General features: G+C 40.3%; 2 protein-coding genes and 1 non-coding gene across 5 annotated transcripts in view; 1 reads left to right on the forward strand and 2 right to left on the reverse strand.

The window, feature by feature from the left end:
• The window catches only part of NAA15 (N-alpha-acetyltransferase 15, NatA auxiliary subunit), a 95,857-nt gene that overhangs the window by 60,627 nt on the left and 8,416 nt on the right, over positions 1–26,814 (reverse strand). The gene's annotated exons all lie outside the window — the stretch shown is intronic.
• Positions 147–1,834, forward strand: LOC120367763 (L-lactate dehydrogenase A chain-like). Of its 2 annotated transcripts, XM_039479132.2 has the most exons (2): positions 147–943; positions 1,213–1,834. In XM_039479132.2, exons 1-2 carry the CDS (start codon positions 257–259, stop codon positions 1,345–1,347), a joined length of 822 nt encoding a protein of 273 aa, XP_039335066.1. In that variant the 5' UTR covers positions 147–256; the 3' UTR covers positions 1,348–1,834. The 2 variants fall into 2 exon arrangements, with proteins under 2 accessions (XP_039335066.1, XP_039335065.1); XM_039479131.2 differs by having other exon boundaries at positions 148–1,834.
• LOC120367839 (U6 spliceosomal RNA) lies at positions 17,955–18,063 on the reverse strand. Its single transcript, XR_005582112.1, has one exon. It is a non-coding gene; the product is annotated as a U6 spliceosomal RNA (small nuclear RNA).

Genomic DNA, 26,814 nt, shown 5'->3' on the forward strand with positions numbered 1-26,814 from the left:
GAAAACCCTCAAAGATTCCACACACAAAAGAGAAATCTGTTAGGACTAATAAAGGAATTCAACAAAGTAGCAGGATATAAAATTCAACAAGTTCAGTTGCCATTTCTATACACTAAAAATGAACAATCCAAAAAGAAAATTTTAAAAAACAATTCCGAGTGTTGGAGCAGCTGCCGCCGAGTCCGGATCCTACTGCTGTGCGCCCCCGACGCCCGCCCGACGTGCATTCCTGGTTCCTTGTGGTTCCAAGTCCAAAATGGCAACTCTCAAGGATCAGCTGATTCAGAATCTTCTAAAGGAAGAACAGACCCCCCAGAATAAGATTACAGTTGTTGGGGTTGGTGCTGTTGGTACGGCCTGTGCCATCAGTATCTTAATGAAGGACTTGGCAGATGAACTTGCCCTTGTCGATGTCATTGAAGACAAATTGAAGGGAGAGATGATGGATCTCCAGCATGGCAGCCTTTTCCTTAGAACACCAAAGATTGTCTCTGGCAAAGACTATAATGTAACTGCAAACTCCAAGCTGGTCATTATTACAGCTGGGGCACGTCAGCAAGAGGGAGAAAGCCGTCTTAATTTGGTCCAGCGTAACGTGAACATCTTTAAATTTATCATTCCTAATGTTGTAAAATACAGCCCGAACTGCAAGTTGCTTATTGTTTCAAATCCAGTGGATATCTTGACCTATGTGGCTTGGAAGATAAGTGGCTTTCCCAAAAACCGTGTTATTGGAAGTGGTTGCAATCTGGATTCAGCCCGATTCCGTTACCCGATGGGGGAAAGGCTGGGAGTTCACCCATTAAGCTGTCATGGGTGGGTCCTTGGTGAACATGGAGATTCCAGTGTGCCTGTATGGAGTGGAGTGAATGTTGCTGGTGTCTCCCTGAAGACTCTGCACCCAGATTTAGGGACTGATACAGATAAGGAACAGTGGAAAGAGGTTCACAAGCAGGTGGTTGAGAGTGCTTACGAGGTGATCAAACTCAAAGGCTACACATCCTGGGCCACTGGACTCTCTGTGGCAGATTTGGCAGAGACTATAATGAAGAATCTTAGGCGGGTGCACCCAATTTCCACCATGATTAAGGGTCTCTATGGAATAAAGGATGATGTCTTCCTTAGTGTTCCTTGCATTTTGGGACAGAATGGAATCTCAGACGTTGTGAAGGTGACTCTGACTCCTGAGGAAGAGGCCCGTTTGAAGAAGAGTGCGGATACACTTTGGGGGATCCAAAAAGAGCTGCAATTTTAAAGTCTTCTGATGTCATACCATTTCACTGTCTAGGCTACAACAGGATTTTAGGAGGTTGTGCATGTTGTCCTTTTTATCTGATCTGTGATTAAAGCAGTAATATTTTAAGATGGACTGGGAAAAACATCAATTCCAGAAGTTAGAAATAGGAATGGTTTGTAGAGTCCTACAGCTATATTCTGATGCTGGATGGTGGTAACCTTGTGTAGTCCTAAACTGGTTAGTGTGAAATAGTTCTGCCACCTCTGAGGCACCACTGCCAATGCTGCACGTGCTGCAGTTGTCCCTTGAGCCAGAGAGATGTTCATTTGTTATATAACTTCCTGGCTCCTTCACTGAACATGCCTAGTCCGATATTTTTCCCAGTCATATCCTGGCATTCAGTGTATAGATCCAATATCGCATGCCTTGTTCCAAAGGATCTTATTTTGTGAACTATATATATCAGTAGTGTATATTACCATACAATGTAAAAAGATCTACATATAAACAATGCAACCAACTATCCAAGTGTTACACCAACTAAAACCCCCAATAAACCTTGAACAGTGAAAAAAAAAAAAAAAAAAAAAAAAACAATTCCATTTAAAATACTATCAAAAAGAATAAAGTAGTTAGGAATTAACCAAGGAGGTAAAGAACTTGTACAATGAAACTACATTTTTGAAAGAAATTAAAGATACAATACAGTAAATAGAAAGACATATTAAGTTTAATGGATTGGAAGACTTAATATTGTTAAAATGTCAATACTACTCAAAGTGACCTATAAATTTAATGCAATCCCTACCAAAATCTCAATTACTTTTTTTGCAGAAATAGAAAAGCCCATCTTACAATTTATATGAAATATGAAGGGACCCCAAATATCCAAAACAATCCTGCAAAAAACAAAGCTGAAGGACTCACACTTCCTGATTTCAGATTTATAAAAAGCTACAGTAGTTAAAACTGTGTGAAACGCCGGGCGCGGTGGCTCAAGCCTGTAATCCCAGCACTTTGGGAGGCCGAGGCGGGTGGATCACGAGGTCGAGAGATCGAGACCATCCTGGTCAACGTGGTGAAACCCCGTCTCTACTAAAAATACAAAAAATTAGCTGGGCATGGTGGCGCGTGCCTGTAGTCCCAGCTACTCAGGAGGCTGAGGCAGGAGAATTGCCTGAACCCAGGAGGCGGAGGTTGCGGTGAGCCGAGATCGTGCCATTGCACTCCAGCCTGGGTAACAAGAGCGACACTCTGTCTCAAAAAAAAAAAAAAAAAAACGGCCAGGCGCGGTGGCTCAAGCCTGTAATCCCAGCACTTTGGGAGGCCGAGGCGGGTGGATCACGAGGTCGAGAGATCGAGACCATCCTGGTCAACAAGGTGAAACCCCGTCTCTACTAAAAATACAAAAAGTTAGCTGGGCATGGTGGCGCGTGCCTGTAATCCCAGCTACTCAGGAGGCTGAGGCAGGAGAATTGCCTGAGCCCAGGAGGCGAAGGTTGCGGTGAGCCGAGATCGCGCCATTGCACTCCAGCCTGGGTAACAAGAGCGAAACTCCGTCTCAAAAAAAAAAAAAAAAAAAAAAACAAACTGTGAAACTAGCATAAAGACAGACATATAGATCAAAGAAATAGAAAGTCTAGAAATAAATACTAGCATACATGGTTAAATGATTTTCAGCAAGGGTGCCAAAATCACTCAATGGGAGAAAGGACAATGTTTTCAACAACCGGTGCTGGGAAAACAGCGTATCTGTATGCAAAAGAATGAAGATGGGCCAGGAGTGGTGGCTCACACCTGTAATCCCAGCACTTTGGGAGGCTGAGGTGGGTGGATCACTTGAGGTCAGGAGTTTGAGACCAGCCTGACCAACATGGTGAACCCTATCTCTACTAAAAATACAAATATTAGCCAGGCGTGGTGGTGCATGCCTATAGTCTCAGCTGCTCAGGAGGCTGAGGCACAAGCACTTGAACTCTGGAGACAGAGACTGCAGTGACCAGAGGTTGCACCGCTGCACTCCAGCCTGGGCAACTGAGCAAGATTCTGTGGGAAGGGAGGGGAGGAGAGGAAAGGGGAGAGGGAAAGAAGGAAGGAGGAGGGTGGGGAGGAAGAGGAGTGTGGGGAAGAGGAGGGGCAGGGCAGGGAAAAAAGAAAAGAAAGAAAAATGAAGATGGATGCTTATCTAACACCATATATGACAATTAACTCAAAATAGATTAATAGCTAAATGTGAGGCCTAAAACTCTAATAGTCTTAGAAAAAAACACAGGCCAAAAGCTTTACAACAATGAATTTGGCAATGATTTCTTGGATATGACACTAATGGCACAAGTAATAAAAGAATAGACAAATCTGACTTCATGAAACAAACATTTGGCATAAATTTTTGTGTTGGTAGTATACGCACTATCAACAGAGTATAAAGACAACCTACAGAATGAGAGAAAATATCTGCAAATCATATATATGACAAGGGACTAACATCCAGAACACACAAAGAATTCCCTAAATCAACAACAAAAAAAAATCCATTAAAAAATGGGCAAAGAATTTGAATAGATATCTCCAAAGATATACAAGTGGTTAAAGGGCAAATGAAAAGTGGGACCCCGATTCAAAAAAAAACAAAAAGAAAAAAAGGAAGGAAATTCTGCAATATACTACAACATGAATGAACCTTGAGGACATTATGCTAAGTGAAATAATCCAGTCACAAAAAGAAAAACAGAGAATGATTCCACTTTTCTCTTTTTTTGGAAATAGGGTCCTGATCTGTCACTCAGGCTGCAGTACAATAGCATAATCATTGCTCACTGTAACCTCTACCTCCTGGGCTCAAGCAGTCCTCCTGCCTCAGCCTCCTGAATAGCTAAGCCTACAGGCACGCACCACAACACCCAGCTAATTTTTTTTTTTAATTTCTGTAGAGACAGGGTCTCAGTTATATGGCCCGAGCTGGTCTTGAACCAAACTCCTGGCCTCAAGTGATCCCCCAACCTCCCGTTTTTTTTTTTTTTTGCAAAATGAAAAAAGTTCTGGAAATGGATGGTGCTGGCAGTTATACAATATGAATGTACTTATATTATTGAACTGTAATTTTGAAATGGCTGAGATAATGGGAAAAAAAGTCTAGTTGCTTTTTAAAAATCCCATGTAACACTCACACTGAAGTTCATTCTACATAAACCATACCAGAAGAAATGTATTTTTGTTGTTGTTGTTGTCCCCCTGCTAGAGACAGGATCTTACTTTGCTGCCCAGGCTGGATGGAGTGCAGTGGCTCGGTCATAGCTCATTAAAGCCCCAAACTTCCAGGCCCAAGTGATACTCCTGTCTTAGCCACCCTGAGTAACACAGTGCGTGCCACCAGACCTAGCTAACTTTTAAAATTTTTTGTAGATACAAGGTCTCACTATGTTACCTAGGCTGGTCTCAAATTCCTGGGCACAAATGATCCTCCCATCTGGCTTCCCAAAGTGCTGGGATTATAGGTATGAGCCACCATGACCAGCCAGTAATGAGATTCTTAACACTGTCTTCTCAACTAAACCAACAGGCCTAAACTAACTTTTTTTTGAGACAGAGTTTTGCTCTCACTGCCCAAGCTGGAGTGCAATGGCACAAGCTCGGCTCATCACAACCTCCACCTCCTGGGTTCAAGCGATTCTCCTGCCTCAGCCTCCTGAGTAGCAGGGGTTAGAGGTATGCACACCTGGCTACATTTGGATTTTCAGTACAGGCAGGGTTTCTCCATGTTGGTCAGTTTGATCTCAAACTCCCAACCTCAGGTGATCTGCCTGCCTCAGCCTCCCAAAGTGCTGGTATTACAGGTGTAAGCCACCACGCCTGGCCCTGAACTAACTTTTTAGGGAATTTACTTTTATTTAGGGAAAGTGAAATGCAAAATACTACATACATATAGTATACTTTTCAACATGTTTCACATTCAATTCACTTAAAACAGGTTTTATAAAAGGAAACAGTAAACAGACATTTTCAGTTCTCCACAAAAGAATTATTGTATTAAATAGAAATAAAAGTCTATACTCCCTCATCTGAAACTCTTGTTTGGGGAGTTCTTGAAATTTCAAAACTGTGAATAAGGATTTCCCTTGCTATGGAAGGAATGCTGGAGTATCTCTTTGTCCTCCTGCTTATAACACCTAAAGATGTTAGTTCAAAATTTAACATAATAGTTTCAAAAATATTAGTATAGGCAATTGTTTTCACCAGGAATTAACATTTAAAATATTAACACTGTGCTACAGAAACAATGAAGCAAAGAAACAAACCAAGATACAATGACAACAGACTGGGCCAGGCGCTGGTGGCTCACACCTGTTATCGTAGCACTTTGGGAAGTGCAGGTGGGCAACTGCTTGAGCAGGAGTTCCAGGCGACGCTGGGCAACGTAGTGAAACCCTGTCTCTACACAAAATACAAAAATTAGCTGGAACTTGTTGTGTATGCCTGTAATCTCAGCTACTGAGGAGGCTGAGCTGGGAGGATTGCTTGAATCTGGGAGGACAAGGCTGCTGCACTGTAGCCTGAGCAACACAGCAAGACCTGTCTCAAAAAATAAAAGAAAATGAATTGTTCTAATAGATAATAAAATTGCATGTGCTAAATTCTGGCACCATACACTCTGAGACTTCTGTTCCTAAATATAAAAATAAAAGAGAATGAATTGTTCTAATAGATAATAAAATTGCATGTGCTAAATTCTGGCACCATATACTCTTGAGACTTCTGTTCCTAAATATATAAGAATAACCAACACTAGATAAGGTTCCTGCCAACTATAAAACTGGAAAGTAAACATGAAATAACTGTTTTCAGTTGTTGGCCAAAAGCCAACACAGGATTATGGTTTCAGAAGAGAAGCTGCGTAAATCCCAAGAAAAATCTCCATTTCTGTCTACAAGCATCTTCTAGATTGCAGATTAAGTGTTTGAGGTGAGGGAGTGGGTGGGAACCTAAACAGAGCTTAGCAATGTAGGTAAGAGAGTTAGAAACTGCTAGGACACCTGGAAGTTATGGGACAGGGTGCCAGACAGAACTGTATAGAGAAGAGGCTTCAGAAATCTGCCACAGGAGTTGGACGCTGTGGCTCATGCCCGTAATCCCCACATTTTAGGAAGCTGAGGCAGGCAGATCACTTGAGGTCAGGAGTTCAAGGCCAGCCTGGTGAACATGGCCAAACCCCTTGTCTACTAAAAATATAAAAATTAGCCAGGCATAATGGCATACGCCTGTAATCCCAGTACTTTAAGAGGCCAAGGCAGGCGGATCACCTGAAGTCAGTAGTTCAAGACCAGCCTGGCCAACATAGTGAAATCCCTTCTCTACTAAAAATATAAAAATTAGCCAGGTGTGGTGGCAGGTGCCTCTAATTCCAGCTCCTCAGAAGGCTGAGGCAGAAGAATCGTTCAAACCCAGAAGGCAGAGGTTGCAGTGAGCCAAGATTGCGCTATTGCACTCCAGCCTAGGTGACAAGGGCAAAACTCCATCTCAAAAAAAAAAAAAAAAAAAGAAAGAAAGAAAGAAATCTGCCACAGAAATCCTTCATCAAACACTAAGGTGAAGCTGGGCATGGTAACTCATGCCTGCAATCCCAGCACTTTGAGAGGACAAGATGGGTGGGTTGCTTGAGGTCAGGAGTTCGAGACCGGCCTGGCCAACATGGTGAAATCCCATCTCTATTAAAAATACAAAAATTGCCGGGCGCAGTGGCTCAAGCCTGTAATCCCAGCACTTTGGGAGGCCGAGGCGGGTGGATCACGAGGTCAAGAGATCGAGACCATCCTGGTCAACATGGTGAAACCCCGTCTCTACTAAAAATACAAAACATTAGCTGGGCATAGTAGCAAGTGCCTGTAATCCCAGCTACTCAGGAGGCTGAGGCAGGAGAATTGCCTGAACCCAGGAGGTGGAGGCTGCGGTGAGCCGAGATCGCGCCATTGCACTCCAGCCTGGGTAACGAGCGAAACTCCGTCTCAAAAAAAAAAAAAAAAAAAAAATACAAAAATTAGCCAGGTGTGGTGGTGCATGCCTGTAATCCCAGCTACTCGGGAGGCTGAGGCACAAGAATCACTTGACCCAGGAGGTGGAGGTTGCAGTGAACTGAGATTGTGCCACTGCACTCCAGCCTAGGCAACAGAGCAAGAGTCAATCTCAAACACACACACACACTCTAAGCTGAACGGGTATACAGCAAAGGTCTATGAAAGCTGGGCAAAGAACAATTACCAAGTAGCATGAGCCTAACAACTACTGGTGCTCATGCATGGCTAGCAGACATTTGAATTCCAAGTATCAAGTTAAGAGACTACATTAAACACTGCAGAATTCAGCCAAGATCCAGAAAGCTCATATCGTAAGAATAATCTAGACCAATGTATTAATCCATTTTCATGCTGCTGATAAAGACATATCTGAGACTGGGCAATTTATAAAAGAAAGAAGCTAGACAAGCCTCACAATAATGGCAGAAGGTGAAAGGCAAGTCTTACGGGGCAACAGACAAGAGAAGAGAGCTTATGCACATAAACTCCCCATTTTAAAACTGTCAGATCTCATAAGACTTATTCACTATCATGAGAATAGCGCACAGGAAAGACCTGTCCCCATGGTTCAATTACCTCCTGCCAGGTCCCTCAAACAAGAACAACACATGGGAATTCAAGATAAGATTTGGGTGGGGACATGGCCAAACCATATCGGTCCATCTTTATTAAAATTTAAAAACAAGTCTCAAAAAGAATAAGCTGATGCACAAGCAAATTAACTGTCTGCCAAAACAAAACTCTATTAAGGAAGGTAAGAGGACGCCATCAAGAGGATTCGAAAAAAAAAAATTTTTTAAAGAAAAAAAATGCAAGAGGACCTAGACATTAAATATCCTAGGGTCCATTAATATGCAAAATTATGGGAAGAAAGTAACTATAAATTCCTAACAGTAAACTGTGACCTGCAGGGGAAAGAAATCAATAAATAAAAAGAGTCAGAAATATTAACAACAATGACAGAAGTACCTGAGACTTTAAACAAGTTACTATTATGTAACACTAAAGAATTTAAAGCATTAGCTGGGCATGGTGGCGCGTGCCTGTAATCCCAGCTACTCAGGAGGCTGAAGCAGGAGAATTGCTTGAACCCAGGAGGCGGAGGTTGTGTTGAGCCGAGATCGCGCCATTGCACTCCAGCCTGGGTAACAAGAGCGAAACTCCGTCTCAAAAAAAAAAGAAAAAGAAAAGAATTTAAAGCAAAACGAGAACACAACAACAACAAACAAAAACAAATAAAGGCCAGGAACTATGGCTCAAATTTGTAGTCCCACTGCTTCTGGGGGCTGAGGCAGGAGGATCACTTGAGGCTAGAAGTTTGAGACTAGAGTGGACAACGCAGTGTGACCCATCTCTACAAAAAAAAAAGAAGTAAAAGGCTGTGAATTTTTGTTTTTAAAGAAGAAACAAAATCACAATGAAGAAATGGAAATATTTTAAATTGACATTTTTAATAGAAGTTACCTTAAGAAATTAGAAAAATGAGAGCAAATTAAACCCAAAGTGGGCAGAAGAAAATAATAAAGATAAAAGCAGAACTGATTAAATAGAAAAAATTTGATCAGGGCTGTGGCTCACACCTGCAAACCCAGCACTCTGGGATGCCAAGGTGGGTCAATCACCTGAGGTTAGGAGTTCTAGACCAACCTGGCCAACATATAAAATTAGCCGGGTATGGTGGCACATGCCTGTAATCCCAGCTACTCAGTGGCTGAGGCAGGAGAATTGCTTGAACCTAGAAGGTGGAGGTTGCAGAGAGCCAAGATCGCACCATTACACTCCAACCTGGGCAACAAGAGAGAAACTTCATCTCAAAAAATAAATAAATAAATAAAAAGAAAAAAGAAAGGCCGGGCGCGGTGGCTCAAGCCTGTAATCCCAGCACTTTGGGAGGCCGAGGCGGGTGGATCACAAGGTCAAGAGATCGAGACCATTCTGGTCAACATGGTGAAACCCCGTCTCTACTAAAAATACAAAACATTAGCTGGGCATGGTGGCGTGTGTCTGTAATCCCAGCTACTCAGGAGGTTGAGGCAGGAGAATTGCCTGAACCCAGGAGGCGGAGGTTGTGGTGAGCCGAGATCACGCCATTGCACTCCAGCCTGGGTAACAAGAGTGAAACTCCATCTCAAAAAAAAAAAAAAAAAAATCAGTATCTAGCCAGACACAGACACAAACGTATATAGCACAAAACAGCTTATTAAAGGCCCAGCTTTCTCACAGATAATAAAACAGGTGGCTGGGCAAGGTGGCTCCCACCAGTAACCTCAACACTTTGGGAGGCCAAGGCAGGAGGAATGCTTGAAGCTAGGAGTTCAAGATCAACCTGGGTAAAACAATGAGACCCAGTCTCTATCAAAAACAAAAAACACCAGGGAAACATACAAGAAGATCACAGAGAAAGAACTGGGAAAAGCAACACCACAGAGTTGTTTATGAACACCTAGGTTTGTCCCCTAACCTATACATGCAAGAATATGATCCTACTCACAATATTAAAGATTTTGAGAACTGAACTAACAGATACCCTGTTCAGGAACCAGACTGGCTATGAGGCAACACATACATGGAACAGACCTAAATAGAACTGCAAAGATGTTGAAAATAAACTGGTATTAGAACAACATCCCAAAGAAGGAGTTGGGACTTGGAAGCTTGAACCTAACCAAATCATTAAAACAAAATTAGCAACATTTTCCACAGGACTTAAAAGATCCAGAGTCTAATAAAATAGTATGCAAAGTGGAAAATCTCAACTTGCCTGGGAAAAGAAACAGATACCAATGCAGAGCTGAGAGATCTAAGACTCTACTTTGTGCCATAAAAACGCTCAAGGAAGCACTAGTGAACACTCTGAAACACCTTTTTTAAGGAGAAAAAAACCTCACTGTATGGACTTAACAGCAGAAAAGAAGATAACATGAAAGTATCAGTGTCATTAGCTGGGCATGGTGGTGCATGCCTGTAATCCCAGCTACTCAGGAGGCTGAGGCAGGAGAAGTGCCTGAACCCAGGAGGCGGAGGTTGCGGTAAGCCGAGATCGCGCCATTGCACTCCAGCTTGGGTAACGAGTGAAACTCCGTCTCAAATAAATAAATAAATAAATAAAATAAAAAGGGGGGAAAAAAGTATCAGTGTCCTGGAAGAGAGTGCAATAAAATTTATCCAATCTGAAAAACAGAGAGAAAGATTTTTAAACAAATGAACAGAGCTTTAGGAACCTGTATAAGAGGAACCCCAGAAGGAGACATTCTCAGTGGTCGGGCACAGTCCATCAGCACCACGGCTGAGCTGAAACATCATATCATGAGATCATGGCATCTGAAACCCACAATATTAAGAAATGGAACTTGGCCACGTGTGGTGGCTCACACATGCAATCTCAGCACTTTGGGAGGCCAAGATGGGCAAATTGCTTGAGCCAGCCTGGGCAACATGGCAAAGCCCCATCCATCTCTACCAAAAATATAAAAATTATCTACTCCTGGTGGTACACATCTGTAATCCTAGCCACCCATGAGGCTGAGGTGGGAGGATCACTTGATCCTGGGAGGTTGAAGCTGCAGTGAGCCATAACATGTCACTACACTGCAGTGTGGGCAGGAGTGAGAGCCTGTCTCAAAAATAATAATAATAAGCAAAAATAAAACAAATGAAATCTAACTTTTGATCGGGCATAGTAGCTCAGGCCTGTAATCCCAGCACTTTGGGAGGCTGAGGTGGGCAGATCACAAGGTCAGGAGTTTGAGACCAACCTGGCCAACATGGCATCTCTACTAAAAATACAAAAATTAGCCTAGTGTGGTGGTACATACCTGTAATTCTAGCTGCTCAGGAGGCTGAGGCAGGAGAATTGCTTGAACCTGGGAGTTGGGGGTTACAGTGACCTGAGATCATGCCACTGCACTCCGCCTGGGGGACAAAGCAAGACTCCATCTCAGAAAAAAAAAAAAAAAGGTGATATTTCTTTTTTTTTTGAGACACAGTCTTGCTGTCACTTAGGCTAGAGTGCAGTGGCGCGATCTCAGCTCACTGCAACCCCTGCCTCCCGAATTAAAACAATTTTCCTGTCTCAACCTCCTGAATAGCTGAGATTACAGGTGTGCACCACCATGCCTGGTTAATTTTTGTATTTTCCACAGAGATGCAGTTTCACCATGTTGGCCAGACTGGTCTCAAAATCCTGACCTCAAGTGATCCACCTGCTTAGGACTCCCAGAGTGCTGGGATTACAGGTATGAGCCACTGTGTCCAGCCAGAAATAGAACTTAAAATATTGCGAATCATTCCACTGATCTTTATAGAAAAACTGAGTATTTTTTTAATTTTGCTAATGAAAATATGTAGAAGGTTAAGAAGTCTCCAAAACAGTTGACTGCTTTCATAAGTAGAACAATTAGACAAGCTGTGAAAAGTACAGAAAAAACTCCATAAAGTGACCCACCGCAGAAACAAAGTTCATCATCTTTTTCTAAATCCTTGTTACAAGAAAAAAAGTTTCCTGAAGATTCAGACATGGCAAATAAAGAAGCTAGGCTATTTATTAATACTTCAATAGAAGATAGTGACACAAAAAATTTTAAATAAAATACATACAATTTAGATTTGGCATTAAGATAATGTGGTAATTTTCTTAAGTATTAAATGTATCTTCCCAACATTTTCTTTCAGTGAAGGCAAAAAACACATTTCATTTCCTCGAAATTGATTAAAAGAAATATAGTCTTAAGCCAGGCATGGTGGCTCATCCTGCAATTCCAGCACTTTGGGAGGCTGAGGCCAGCAGATCACTTGAGGTCAGGAGTTCAAGACCAGCCTGGCCAACATGCAGAAATGATGTCTCTACTAAAAATGCAAAAATTAGCTGGGCGTGTTGGTGCATGCCTGTAATCCCAGCTACTCAGCTCTCCAGTGGTAGGAGAATCACTTGAAGCCAGAAGTTGGGGGTTGCAGTAAGCCAAGATCATGCCACCTCACTCCAGCCTGACCTACAAGAGTGAGCCTCCCTCTCAAAAAAAAAAAAAGAAAAGAAAAGAAAAGAAAAAGAAAAAGGAAAGTCAACCATGTTGAAACGATGCCTAGAATTTCTTCAACAATATCCAGGGGTACAGGGGTCACAGATGAAAAAGAAGGAACCACAAGTCGATACTGTCAATACTAGGAGACAGGTTCATTATATTATTCTCCTTATATTTATATGTTTGAAATTTTCCATATTAAAAAGTTAAAAAGAAGGAACCCTCCCTATTAATTCTATGAAGTCGGCAACACCCTAATATCAAAACCAGGAAAGGTTACAACCAAAATAGAAAATACAGACTCATATCCTTTATGAATACTGATGTTAAAATCCTTAACAAAATACTAGCTAACTGAATCCAAAAACGTTATCAAAAAGATAATCCACCATGATCAAGTGGGTTTCATACCAAGGATGCAGGGATGGCTTAACATGTGCAAGTCAATAAATGTGATACACCACATAAACAGAATTAAAAACAAAAATTTTATGATCATCTCAATAGATACAGAAAAAGCATTCAACAAAATAAAGCATTCCTTTATGATTAAAACCGTCAGCAAAATCAGCAAACAAGGGACATGCCTTAATGTAATAAAAGCCATCTATGACAAACCCACAACCAACATAATACTGACTGGGGAAAAATTGAAAGCATTCCCTCTGAGAATGGGAACAAGACAAGGATGCCCACTCTCACCACTCCTTTTCAATACAGTACTGGAATTCCTAGCCAGAGCAATCAGACAAGAAATAAAGGGCATTGAATCGGGAAAGAGGAAGTCAAACTGTCCCTGTTTGCTGTTGAGATGATCGTTTACCTTGAAAACCCTAAGGACTCCTTCAGAAAGCCCTCAGAACTGATACAAGAATTCAGCAAAGTTTCTGGATACAAGATTAATGTACACAAATCAACAGCTCTTCTATGCCAAGAGCAACCAAGTGGAGAATCAAATCAAGAACTTAACCCCTTTTACAACAACTGTAAAAAAAATAAAATACTTAGGAACATACCTAACAAAGGAATCAAAAGACCCCACAAGGAAGACTAAAAAACACTCCTGAAATAAATCATAGATGACACAAACAAATGGAAACATCCCATGCTCATGGATGGGTAGAATCAATATTGTAAAGATGACCATACTGCCAAAAGCAATCTACAAATTCAACACAATGCCCATCAAAATACCACCATCATTCTTCACAGAGTTAGAAAAATCAATTCTAAAATTCACATGGAACCAAAAAAAAACCTGCATAGCCAAACCAAGACTAAGCAAAAACAACAAATCTAAAGGCATTACACTACCTGACTTCAAACTATACTATAAGGCCATAGTCACCAAAACAGCATAGGACTGGTATAAAAATGGGCACATAGACCAATGGAACAGAACAGAGAACCCAGAAATAAACCCAAATACTTAACAACCAACTGATCTTTGACAAAGCAAACAAAAACATAAAGTGGGGAAAGGACACTGTTTTCAAAAATGGTGCTGGGTTAACTGGCAAGCCACATGTAGGAGAATGAAAGTGGATCCTGTCTCTCTTCCTATACAAAAATCAACTCAAAAGGGATTAAGGACTTAAACCTAGGATCTGAAACTATAAAAACTCTAGAAGATAACACTGATAAAACCCTTCTAGACATTGGCTTAGGCAAGGATTTCATGACCAAAAACCAAAAAGCAAAGCAATAAAAACAAAGATAAATAGCTGGGACCTAATTAAGGAGTTTTTGCATGGCAAAAGTAACAGCAGAGTAAACAGACAACCCACACAGTGGGAGAAAATCTTCACAATCTACACACCTGACAAAAGGCTAGTATCTAGAATCTACAATAAACTCAAACAAATCAGTAAGAAACAAATGAACAATCCCATCAAAAAGTGGGCTAAGGACATGAACAGACAATTCTCAAAAGAAGATATACAAATGGCCAACAAACATGAAAAAAATGCTCAATATCACTAATGATCAGGGAAATGCAAATCAAAACAACAATTCAATACCACCTTACTCCTGCAAAAATGGCCACAATCAAAAAAATCAAAAAGCATTAGATGTTGGCGTGTATGCAGAGATCACGAAACACTTTTACACTGCTGGTGGGAATGTAAACTAGTACAGCAGCTACAGAAAACAGTGTGGAGATTCCTTAAATAAAAGTAGAATTACCATTTGATCCATCAATCCCACACTGGGTATCCATCCAGAGGAAAAGAAATCATTATTTGAAAAAGATATGTACACCACATATTTATAGCAGCACAACTCATACATAATTGCAAAATGCCTATCAATGAACAAGAGGATAAAGAATCATATATATATGTGTGTGTGTGTGTACTCCATCACATACATACACACATACATGTGTGTGTAGTAGTATAAAGAATCATGTATGGGCCAGACGCGGTGGCTCAAGCCTGTAATCCCAGCACTTTGGGAGGCCGAGGCGGGTGGATCACGAGGTCAAGAGATCGAGACCATCCCAGTCAACATGGTGAAACCCCGTCTCCACTAAAAATACAAAAAAAAAAAATTAGCTGGGCATGGTGGCGCATTCCTGTAATCCCAGCTACTCAGGAGGCTGAGGCAGGAGAATTGCCTGAACCCAGGAGGCAGAGGTTGTGGTGAGCCGAGATCGCGCCATTGCACTCCAGCCTGGGTAACAAGAGTGAAACTCTGTCTCAAAAAGAAAAAAGAAAAGAAAAAAAAAAAAAGAATCATGTATGTGTGTATATACCATTATATGATGGAATACTACTCAGCCATAAAAAGGAATTAATTAACGGCATTTGCAATGACCTGGATCAGACTGCAGACTATTACTCCAAATGAAGTAACTTAGGAATGAAAAACCAAACATCTTATGTTCTCACTGACGTGTGGGGGCTAAGCTATGAGGACGCAAAGGCATAAGAATGATACGATGGGCTTTGGGAACTTGGTGGTGAAGGATAAAAGACAACATATATGTACAGTATATACTGCTAGAGTTATGGGTACACCAGATCTCCCAAATCACCACTAAAGAACTGACCCTTGTAACCAAATACCACCTGTACCCCAATCACTTATGGGGAAAAAAAAGTTAAAAAGAAAATTAGTCTTAGGTATGTCAAAATTATAGGGGCCTGGCTGGTACTCAGTAGGTCGCACAGAGGTGAAAAGGTATAAAGAAAGGGCATATACAACCTTAACACAGAGTCTAAAGCTATAGCTACTTAACATTTAAATTAATTAAAATAAAATAAAATTTTAAATTCCTCAGTAAAACTCCCCAGTCTCAAGCGTTCAATAGCCTCATGTGAATAGGAACTAATGTACTGGATAACCTGAATACAGACTGTTTCCATTATCACAAAATCTTCTACAGGACAACACTGGTTTAGAGTTCAAATCTTAGCAATTGATTAATAAATAGCTTTGTAGCACTGGCCTAAGTAAACCTCGTAGAGCCTCAATTGTGTTACTGTAAAATGTAGACATTAACAACCTTGCAGGATTTGGTTGAGAACTGAATACAAACATATATTTTTTAAAAACCTCTTCTATACTCTCACTGCTTCACTTCACTAGCCTTTAAAAAAATAAAAATAAAGTTTAAAAACCCAAGTAAGCACTCAATTAAATGTTTAAAGAAGGCATTATAATATTGGTTACAGAGTATAACTTTAGCCTCAACCAGCCTTACTGATTATAAAGAAATCCAAAAGCAGAAACTGAATTAAAATATAGTCAAGGGAAACAAGGGGACTTTTTCAGGTAAAGGAAATATTCTACATCTTAAAATGAACATAGGTTGTACAAAAGAACCCATTTGTCAAAAATGATAGAACAAGGCTGACGCAATGGCTTACACCTGTAATCACAGCACTTTGGGAGGCTTAGGCGGGTAGATTACCTGAAGTCAGGAGTTCAAGACCACCTGGGCAACATCGTGAAACCCCCTCTCTACAAAAAAACAAAAAAATAGCACACGCCTGTAATCCCAGCTACTTGGGAGGCTGAGGCGGGAGAATCACTTGAACCAGAGAGGCAGAGGTTGCAGTGAGCCAAGATCATATCATTGCACTCCAGCCTGGGCAACAAGAGCAAAACTCCATCTCAAAAACAAACAAAAAAGATAATATATCTCTATCATCTCTTTCCTAAAATTATTATTATTACTTTTGGGGTGGGGACAGTTTCACTCTCACCCAGGCTGGAGTGCAATGGCACAATATCAGCTCACTGCAGCCTCAACCACTCAGGCTCAAGCGATTTTCCCACCTCAGCCTCCCCAGTAGCCAGGACTCCACGTATGTACCACCAAGCCTGGCTAATTTTTGTACTTTTTGTAGAGACGGGTTTTACCATCTTGCCCAGGCTGGTCTCAAATTCCTAGGCTCAAACAGTCTGCCCACCTTGGCCTCCCAGAGTGCTAGGATTACTGGCATGAGCCACCATGCCCAGCCTTAAAAGTATTTTAGTTGGACCTTCCATCTGCAGACAATAAGCTACACTTTTGATACCATATGATTTTTTACAAACTACTACAGACATGAAAAATAATCCTAAGGATGACTTTTCTTCCTTCTTTTATTTATTTTTTAAAACACATTCATTTACTCCTACAACAAATAAAAATAAGACACATTAAAATAAGAATAAACAAATCAAGGCTATTTTACAGTCTCTTAATCTGAAGTGATCTTAAATGTCATCTGACACAAGTAGTCACAAAGCTTATGTCTGATGCCAACGTACTGTTTAACTACAAATATGTGTTTGTTTATTTTTGAGACAAGAGTCTCATTCTGTCACCCAGGCTGGAGTGCAATGGTACAATCTTGGCTCACTGCAACTTCCGCCTCCCAGGTTCAAGCGATTCTCCTGCCTCAGCCTCCCGAGTACCTGGGATCACAAAAGACCACCACCATGTCCAGCTAATTTTTTGTATTTTTAGTAGAGACGAGGTTTCGCCATGTTGGCCAGCCTGGTCTCAAACTCCTGACCTCAGGTGATCCACCTGCCTCAGCCTCTCAAAGTGCTGGGATTACAGGTGTGAGCCACCACACCTGATCTACAAAAATGTTTTTAGATATACTGATCCAAATTATCGCCCTCTAACTAGATAAGAGATTCTAGCTCTGTAAGAGTTCGGTTTTCTTTTATTCAAGCTAAACATCTTTGCTCTTTCAGCTGTTTCTTATATGAAAATTTTAAGCTCCTTTGGGTTCCTTTTTTTTGTTTCTGAGATGGAGTCTCAGTCCATCACCTACGCTGGAGTGTAGTGGCATAATCTTCGCTCACTGCAACCTTCATTTGATTCAACTGATTGAATCAGCCCAGGTTCAACTGATTCTCCTGCCTCAGCCTCCTGAGTACCTGTGATTGTGGGTGAACACCATCATGCCAGGCTCATTTTTGTATTTTCAGTAGAGATGGGGTTTTGCTACGTTGGCCAGGCTGGTCTTGAAGTCCTGACCTTAGATGATCTACCTGCCTCAACAGCCCAAAATGCTGAGATTACAGGCATAAGCCACCATGCCCAGCCTCCTTTGACATCTTAGACCACTCTATGAAGTTGATAATAATATTGTTCCCATATTTCTATATTTTGTTTTTATATTTAAAAATATGGAATATTTCATGATTTACATATCATCCTTGTGCAAGGGCTATGCTAATAATGTTCTCTGTATTATTCCAATTTTAGTATATGTGCTGCTAAATAAATCAGTCTATATTTTTAAAAACTATTATAATAGAGTTTCAAAAAAACAAACTGGGGAACTGAAACGGCATTACTGAATTTTTATTTTCCAAATAAGCCATTAAAAAAAAATTTGGAGGCCGGGCGCGGTGGCTCATGCCTATAATCACAGCACTTTGGGAGCTGAGGCAGGTGGATCACGAGGTCAAGAGATCGAGACCATCCTGGTCGACATGGTGAAACCCTGTCTCTACTAAAGATACAAAAAAAGCCGGGCGCGGTGGCTCAAGCCTGTAATCCCAGCACTTTGGGAGGCTGAGGCGGGTGGATCACGAGGTCAAGAGATCGAGACCATCCTGGTCAACATGGTGAAACCCCGTCTCTACTAAAGATACAAAAAATTAGCTGGGCATGGTGGCACGTGCCTATAATCCCAGCTACTCAGGAGGCTGAGGCAGGAGAATTGCTTGAACCCAAGAGGCGGAGGTTGCGGTGAGCCGAGATCGCGCCATTGCACTCCAGACTGGGTAACAAGAGCGAAACTCTGTCTCAAAAAAAAAAAAAAAAAATACAAAAAAATTAGCTGGGCATGGTGGCATGCACCTGTAGTCCCAGCTACTCGGGAGGTTGAGGCAGAACTGCTTGAACCCAAGAGGCGGAGGTTGTACTGAGCCGAGATCGCGCCATTGCACTCCAGCCTGGGTTAACAAGAGCGAAACTCCGTCTCAAAAGAAAAAAAAAAATTGGCATTTATTATTTCACTAAAGAAAAGCATCTTAAAATTAAGAAGGTAAGAAATACATAGTCTCAGAATAAGACAAGAAAGATCTGTAAGAATTTTACATCAATTTTTTTTTCTCTTTACAATAAGGATGTATTAGGATACACCAATATTTTTTGTGGAATACAAGCATTAGGGTGTCATTGGTCTGCAATTCTGTTTTGAACCCATAAGTGAAAAATTACAGATATGGTCTTACTAGAAAGCAGAATTCAGTGTAACAATCACCATCTGCTGTCTGAATACTATACTCTTGTTAACGTATCATAAAATGTGCCAGATTTTAATTTCATTTATTTTGTAGCATGAAATTATGTCACTTGAAGAAAGAACATTAAAGGGGCATTTCAGATTCCTGCTTAATATGAGTAGAAATCTGCAAAACAAGGATTATACACATGATTGACAGACAGATATAAAACAAAACTTCATAATTAGTTCCATGACAAATACTTCCAAGGAAGTTTGAAGAGAGAACAACAGGGTGGCTATAGGGACACAGAAACAGAAGTATAATCAATTATCCAATTATATAAAACATGAATTGCAAATTATTTTAAAGCAAACAAGTATTTTCAAGTATAACACATAAAAAACACGGATTAAGTCCCTAGAGGTTAACGGCCATTCTCTAATTTCTAAACACTCCATAAATCCTCAGAATAAGCATACAGGCTCAAAATGCACATTGTCAATAGCAGAAGAAAAAAAAAAACATACACGCCAAGAAAGAGAGCAAATAAAATCATCCATGGCTAACCTCACAGCATTATAAGGAGATGAAACAACTAAAAACTCCAATTCACATATTAAGAAAATAAACATCCAAGACCAGAAACTTCAATGGGAACCGTCCAGAAGAGCAACACAGCAGAGTCTTAGTGGTAACTGAATTACATGTAATATGACCTAGGATTTACTTTCAGAAGAGGGACCCATCTGAGAGAAAGTACTGACAGTCCATCTGAGACATGATAGAGCAATGGCTACTGGGAAGTCAAAAAGAATACACTTAGAAAGTATGTAATATCAAAGTCGACAGTTTTAGCAAGACACAGTTTCTGGGAGAGAGGAGGAGGTGTCACTTGGAGGGTTGATGATAAAGGGAAAAAAGGAAGTGACCAGAGGATAAACGGCCTACTAAAACAAAATAGAACTACGGTGGGGGAGGAGGGTGTTAATTTATGTTTAAAACTACATTTCACAGTGGCAACAAATCAGAGTGCTCTTGAACTAAGTCTGAGAAGGCCACCCCAACCCGATCACAAAGTAAGACAAAACAAGACAATATTATTGGTCCAGTAAAATCCAACACAAACAACCTGAAAAGAAAAAAGAACTCAGCATTCACACCAAATTACTTATAAGGAATAAAAAGTAAAAAACTTGGGCACGGCCAGGTGCAGTGGCTCACGCCTGTAATTCCAGCACTTTGGGAGGCTGAGGTGGGTGGATCACAAAGTCAGGAGTTTGAGAACAGCCTAGCCAACAGGGTGAAACCCCATCTCCACTAAAAATACAAAAATTAGCCAGACATGTTAGTAGGCGCCTGTAGTCATAACTATTCACAAGGTTGAGGCAGGAGAATCACTTGAACCCAGGAGGCGGAGGTTGCAGTGAGCTGAGATTGCACCATTGCACTCCAGCCTGGGTGACAGAGTGAGACTGTCTCAAAAAAAAAAAAAAAAATTAAACTCAATCTCGACCAAAAAAAAAAAAAAATCTAATGATATTGTAGTACTAAATTCAAAACAAAGGTATTGATGAGGAAGAATAGTATGTAAAATGGCATACTCTCAAAAAGTAAATATAACTTCAAAAAAATCACAGGAAAAGAGACAGAAAAAAAAAAACTGGAATAAGAGTTCACACATAAGAAAATGAAACTAAATGGCTCTAATTTAAAGCTGATAAACCAAACAGAAGAAACCTAAATATTTTTTTAAAAGACTAAGAGGATTTTTAAAGGTATAAATAAAGGTAACTAACAAAAATATATTCTCTTAACTCAAAAAAAATTAAGCAAATAAAAACATCAAACAGAATACAAACCCAGAATAAGTATAACATAATCCAAAGATGAGATCATTCAGTGGAAAAGCTAAAGTTTAAAATAGACTACATCTACGAAAGAGCAAGCACTAATAATACATGTGCATTACCATTTGCTGTGCACTTATATACATATCTCACTCCCTAATCTGTGAAGTAGAGTTTAGAGAAGTACTCCGTTTCTCTTTTACTCAGATTTGCCAACTGAGTTTTGTTTCGTTTTTTAATGATGTCTCACTCTGTCACTCAGGCTGGAGTGAAGTGGCATGAACACCGTTCACTGAAGCCTAGACCTCCCAGGCTCAAGCAATCCCCCACCTCAGCCTCCCGAGTAGCTGGGATTACAGGTGTGCACCACTACGCCTGCCTAATTTTTGTATTGTTGTACAGATGTGGTTTCACAATGCTGCCCAGGCTGGCCTAAAACTCCTGGGCTCAAAAGACCCTACCACTTCTGCCTCCCAAAGTACAGAGATTACAGGTGTGAGCCATCATGCCTGGCCTATTTCCTGGGTTTGAAAATGTTACTTAGTCTCCCCACAAAAATCTTTAGGATAAATTAGCCTCTATCAAAATCATCCCTAAACAGGGTGAGGTGGCTCATGCCTGTAATCCCAGCACTTTGGGAGGCTGTGGTCAAGAGATCAAGATCATCCTGGCCAACATGGTGAAACCCCATCTCCACTAAAAATATAAAAATTAGCTGGGCATGTTGGTAGTCCCAGCTATTTGGGAGGCGGAGGCAGGATAATCGCTTAAACCTGGGACGTGGAGGTCGAAGTGAGCCGAGATTATGCCACTGCACTCCAGCCTGGTGACAAAGGGAGACCATCTCAAAAACAAAACAAAATAAAGCTTCCCTAACAAAGAAACAGTTGGAAGATGCTTAAGTCTCCTTGGTTTTCATTTAGTGGTAGTGACAATCTGAGACCGCAAAGAATGTGGCACTAACTAAGATACTAGATGCAAGATCAGGGCTCTTAGTAAACACCCATACTCCAGAGTTAAGAACTACTCAAACACAGGCTATATGATCTCTACAACTCTAAGTTAAATCATGTATAGTCAAATTGTTATAATGCTTGCTTTCAAAACACACATTGGCTCCAAAACAACTGATGCATTTTGAGTATTTTAAATTTCATATTTGCTTCTGTGAATTTCATCTGTTAGACACTGTAGATGAACACAGAAAACAGCATCCAGAAAAAACAAGTTTCATAGGCATGCACAGCAGCACCTAGACACACACCTCAAACATCTACCACTACCTCAGTTCACCTTGTATGTTGTGAGCCACAATGAACCACACCCATCCACATATGATGTTACAACTTTCCATCAGATTTCAGATAACCTACTTTCTCCACTTGACAATAATTCACAAACTGCAATCCTTCAGACACCTAGTTCTGCAAGCAAGCACTATCTTTTCCAAGGTACAATATTTACATTACAGTATTAATGTATTTGTTAACCATTTAACATATATAAAACACTACTACCATTTTTATTAAGTTATTATATTTGTTTTTAATCTGCCACTAATAATGTTTTTGAATGTTGTGGCCAACCTCATTTTTCCCATAAGCCCTGTGGTTTTTATTGCATGACTTTGCAAAGTGCAGGGACTTTTAGGAATCTGTATGTCCGGAACAAGAGAATTACCTGCATGCATAGCATTTAGAAACATAATGTAACAATGTAGTCATTAAGTATTGGCTATACTTATAACCTCCTGAAGGGAATACCACAAAGTTTGTATCAGCAAACATGTAAAAAGTCTAGCATAAAATCTGGTTCAAAATAGATACTAAATATATAATGTTTTGCTTCACGTTCCCCTTCTTAGAAATTCTGACTTGGTCCTCAAGCATTGATAATTAAAGGTAATCTTGTACTCTCCAATGAGTTCTCTCTGAAAAATAGAGAGTACCATTTTAAGTGTAAGCCATTTTATTGTGAGAGAAAAAAAAGTTTTTTAAATTGGAACAGCAACCAACTGTAAAAGCAGACAACCAACCAAGGCTAGGCTTTTTTTCTCCCTAGGTCTATTATTTTTAAAAGCAAACTTTCACTTCTTGTTTTACGTAATCAGATAAAACAACTCTTATAGATGCCACTCAGGAATGTTTACACAATCTCCTCTGTAATAAAATCAAATGGACTCTAAGATTAAAAATATTACTGGCTTCAAATAATATTATTTCCCCAAGGGGTTTTAGTAGAAATTTCATATGATTTCAAATGAAGATTTGTTCATATTATACTAACCAAAGAAAACTGCAGTGTAGTAGAGCCCATCAGATAACAAAAACATCCACCTCTCCATCATTTCTTTTTTTTTTTTTTTTTTTTGAGACGGAGTTTCGCTCTTGTTACCCAGGCTGGAGTGCAATGGCGCGATCTCGGCTCACCGCAACCTCCGCCTCCCATGTTCAGGCAATTCTCCTGCCTCAGCCTCCTGAGTAGCTGGGATTACAGGCACGAGCCACTATGCCCAGCTAATGTTTTGTATTTTTAGTAGAGACGGGGTTTCACCATGTTGACCAGGATGGTCTCGATCTCTCGACCTCGTGATCCACCCATCTCAGCCTCCCAAAGTGCTGGGATTACAGGCTTGAGCCACCGCGCCCAGCCATCATTTATTTCTTAAACTGCAATTTTTATTTTACTTTTTTTTTTTTCCCAGACAAGGTCTCATTCTGCCACACAGGCTGGAGTATAGTGGCATGATCATAGCTCATTGCAGCCTTGAACTCCCAGGCTCAAGAGGTCCTCCACCTCAGCCTCCCAAGTAGCTGGAACTACAGGTTTGCACCACCACCACACACCCAGCTAACTTTTTTATATTTTACAGAGACAGACCCTTGGTATGTTGCCCAGGACAGTCTTGAACTCCTGGCTTCAAGAGTTTCACATTGGCCTCCCAAAGCAATGGGATTACAAGCATTTTACTTCTAAATAACAAGGAAAGAAAAGATTGCTTTAACTAAATTAAAAGTGTAAGGGATTATTTTAATGCCATATTAAGTAGTGAACAATCTAATTTCCTACCTTACCTAGAAGGAAAAAAATCCATGCAACAAGTTGGACTAGTGTTCTTAAAGTTACAACTTTAATACAAGTTTGTACAGCATGTATCATAAAACAGCTTAGATTTTATGCCTACAGCTGACATTTCAGAGAAATTTCCAAAAGTCAAGAATACAACCACAGCATAAAATTCCCTCCACATCCTAATATTTACACTGAGAACTATCACTGAATTTAAGTCTCTCCACTAACCCTTCTTACTATCAAAATTGGCAACTGACATTCTTTTCAAAACCATTTTTCACTAAGAATCTTGTTTGTCTCAACAGGATATTGCCTGCAAATAGACAGCAAAGTTGTATTTAGATACGAATGCTGATTGCTGGCTAAGCTCACTGTTAAATGACTTGTTCTCTCTTCCACATCAGCTTCCCAGCATACCAAGAATTAAACTTGATTTTTAAATTTTCTGATAAACACAAAGCAACTCTAAACTACAATTATTTACCTTCTAATGTTTTTTTAAAGAGACAGAATCTCCCTATGGTGCCCAGGCTCGAGTGCAGTAATAATTCACAGGCACAATTATCACAAACTACAGCCTTGAACTCCTGGGCTCAATCAATCTTGCTGCCTCAGCCTCCTGAGTAGCTGGCATGCAACCCTGTGCCCAGCTCTTCTAACATTTTCTATTTTACACTTTATAAGTGTATTTCTTAATATCATATATAGCGGTCATCAACCCTGACTTTGTTTCAGAATCGGTTGTAAAGCTTTATGAAATGACATATGACTGAGCCCTATACTACCTGAAGATTCTAATTCAGCAGCAGACTCCTCACAACAAACTCATTTAATCCTGATACCATTTCTCCTCCAATGCCAAAACCAAAGAAACAATAATAAAATTTTCCTCTTATTATGCTTTTGTGATAAGAGAAAGGGTATGTAAACAAATAGTATGGCTCATTCATAAATTAAACTTCAAAGTCTTAGCAGATAACACAGGCTCTGCCCAATATCCTACAATTATTTCATATAATAATGTACTCTGTAATGCCGAAGACCAGCTTAACTCCCCTCTCCAAAAATTTATGCACGCACACAATCAAAGATCTTTCTCTCTTGCCTTGTAACCATTGTTCTCACACTCACTTCACGTAACAAATATTTATTAAACATCTACTATGGTACATCATTTTAACCAATGTGAACACAGCCACTAACAGATGTCCTTATCTTCACAAAACCTACATTTTAATTGTGGAAAGTACCCGACAAATATACAAGTAAATGTCAGATGGTGATAAATGAGAATAAAGCAAGAAATAAGAAAATAAGGTTGAGAAAAACCAACTGCTAGCCAAGGAACACCTTGAAATAACATTTAAAGGACACCTGTTTAAGCCAGGTTTGGTGGCATGAGCCTGTAGTCCCAGCTACCCAGAAGGCTAAGGTGGGAGAATCGCTTGAACCCAGGAAGCAAAGGTTGCAGTGAACGAAGACCACACGACTGCACTCCAGCCCTCCAGCCTGGGCAAAAGAGTGAGACCCTGTCTCAAAAAATATATATATATATATTTTTAAATTAGGCCATGCACGGTGGCTCACGCCTGTAATACCATCATTTTGGGAGGCCAAGGTGGGAGGATCACCTAAGGTCTAGAGTTTGAGACCAGCCTGGCCAACATGGTGAAACGCTGTCTCTACTAAAAATACAAAAATTAGCCAGTATGGTGGTATGCACCTGGAATCCCAGGTACTCAGGACACTGAGGTAGGAGAATTGCTTAAATCCAGGAGATGGAGGTTGCAGTAAACTAAAATTGTGCCACTGCACACCAGGCTGGGTGACAGAGCGAGACCCTGTCTCAAAAAATAATAACAAAAATAAAATTAAAAGTAAAAATAAAAATATTTGAGGAAGAAAATTCTGAATAGTGCTTTGCGTATGATCCTTTATATGACTTAGCTTTTTGTGTCCAAAAATGCTTTTATGAAGAAAGAAGATACATTTGAATCAATGCTCTGTCAGAACTGCATTGTCAGAAGCAGAAATATTAAAGGATATGAGACTGCACACTAAGGAGAGAGATCCCTTCAGTTGAGGCCAGCTGGACAGTCTCTCCAGTCCTCCAGTCACACCGAGCACCGCCATGCCTGCCTCTCTGGAAACTGTCCTTTACCCAGTGCTTGAAAGCAATAGTTTGGATAGCAATTCTATTATCAAATAACTAGTCTGAGCCCCAATAATGACCCAGTACTGCAAGGCTTTGACACATCTAAAGAATGGAACATTAAATTCAGTTCCCTTTTAAGCTTTAGTCTTGCTTTTCTGAAAACACAGTATTGTCCATCTACTACTATTGAAAACTGAACCGTGGTTACTCTGCACAAGTATTTTTAACCCACACTCTTGACGCAAAAGAATCATTTTTAAAGACATTTCAGGTTTCTAAAACAATACAGAATTTTAAAAACACATGCTTTGCCAGTTTAAAACAAAAACATGTTATTTCTTTGTTCATTCATACATCTCACTCCAGACAAGCAAAAATTAAAAAGTAAGCAAACAGGCCAGGTGCAGTAGCATGTACCATAATCTCAGGTACCTGAGAGGCTGAAGCAGGAGGATCACTTGAGCTCAGGCCTAGCCTGGGCAACACAGTGAGATCCTAGTCTCAAACACATATAAATAATAAAAATATCCCCACCTTGAAAAGGTTTGAGAATTAAGAAACGACTCTAAAGAAAGCATGCTGTGTCCAAAATGGTAACCATTCAGGACATGTGACTATTTGAATTTAAATGAAGATTAATTGCCGGGCGCGGTGGCTCAAGCCTGTAATCCCAGCAGGTGGATCACGAGGTCAAGAGATCGAGACCATCCTGGTCAACATGGTGAAACCC

Source organism: Saimiri boliviensis, chromosome 3 (assembly GCF_048565385.1).
Source record: "Saimiri boliviensis isolate mSaiBol1 chromosome 3, mSaiBol1.pri, whole genome shotgun sequence".
Taxonomy (NCBI): domain Eukaryota; kingdom Metazoa; phylum Chordata; class Mammalia; order Primates; family Cebidae; genus Saimiri; species Saimiri boliviensis.

What these genes read in the sequence shown, in the direction of transcription:
- LOC120367763 (XM_039479131.2), top strand. Translation starts at nt 257, where the DNA reads ATGGCAACTCTCAAGGATCAGCTGATTCAGAATCTTCTAAAGGAAGAA.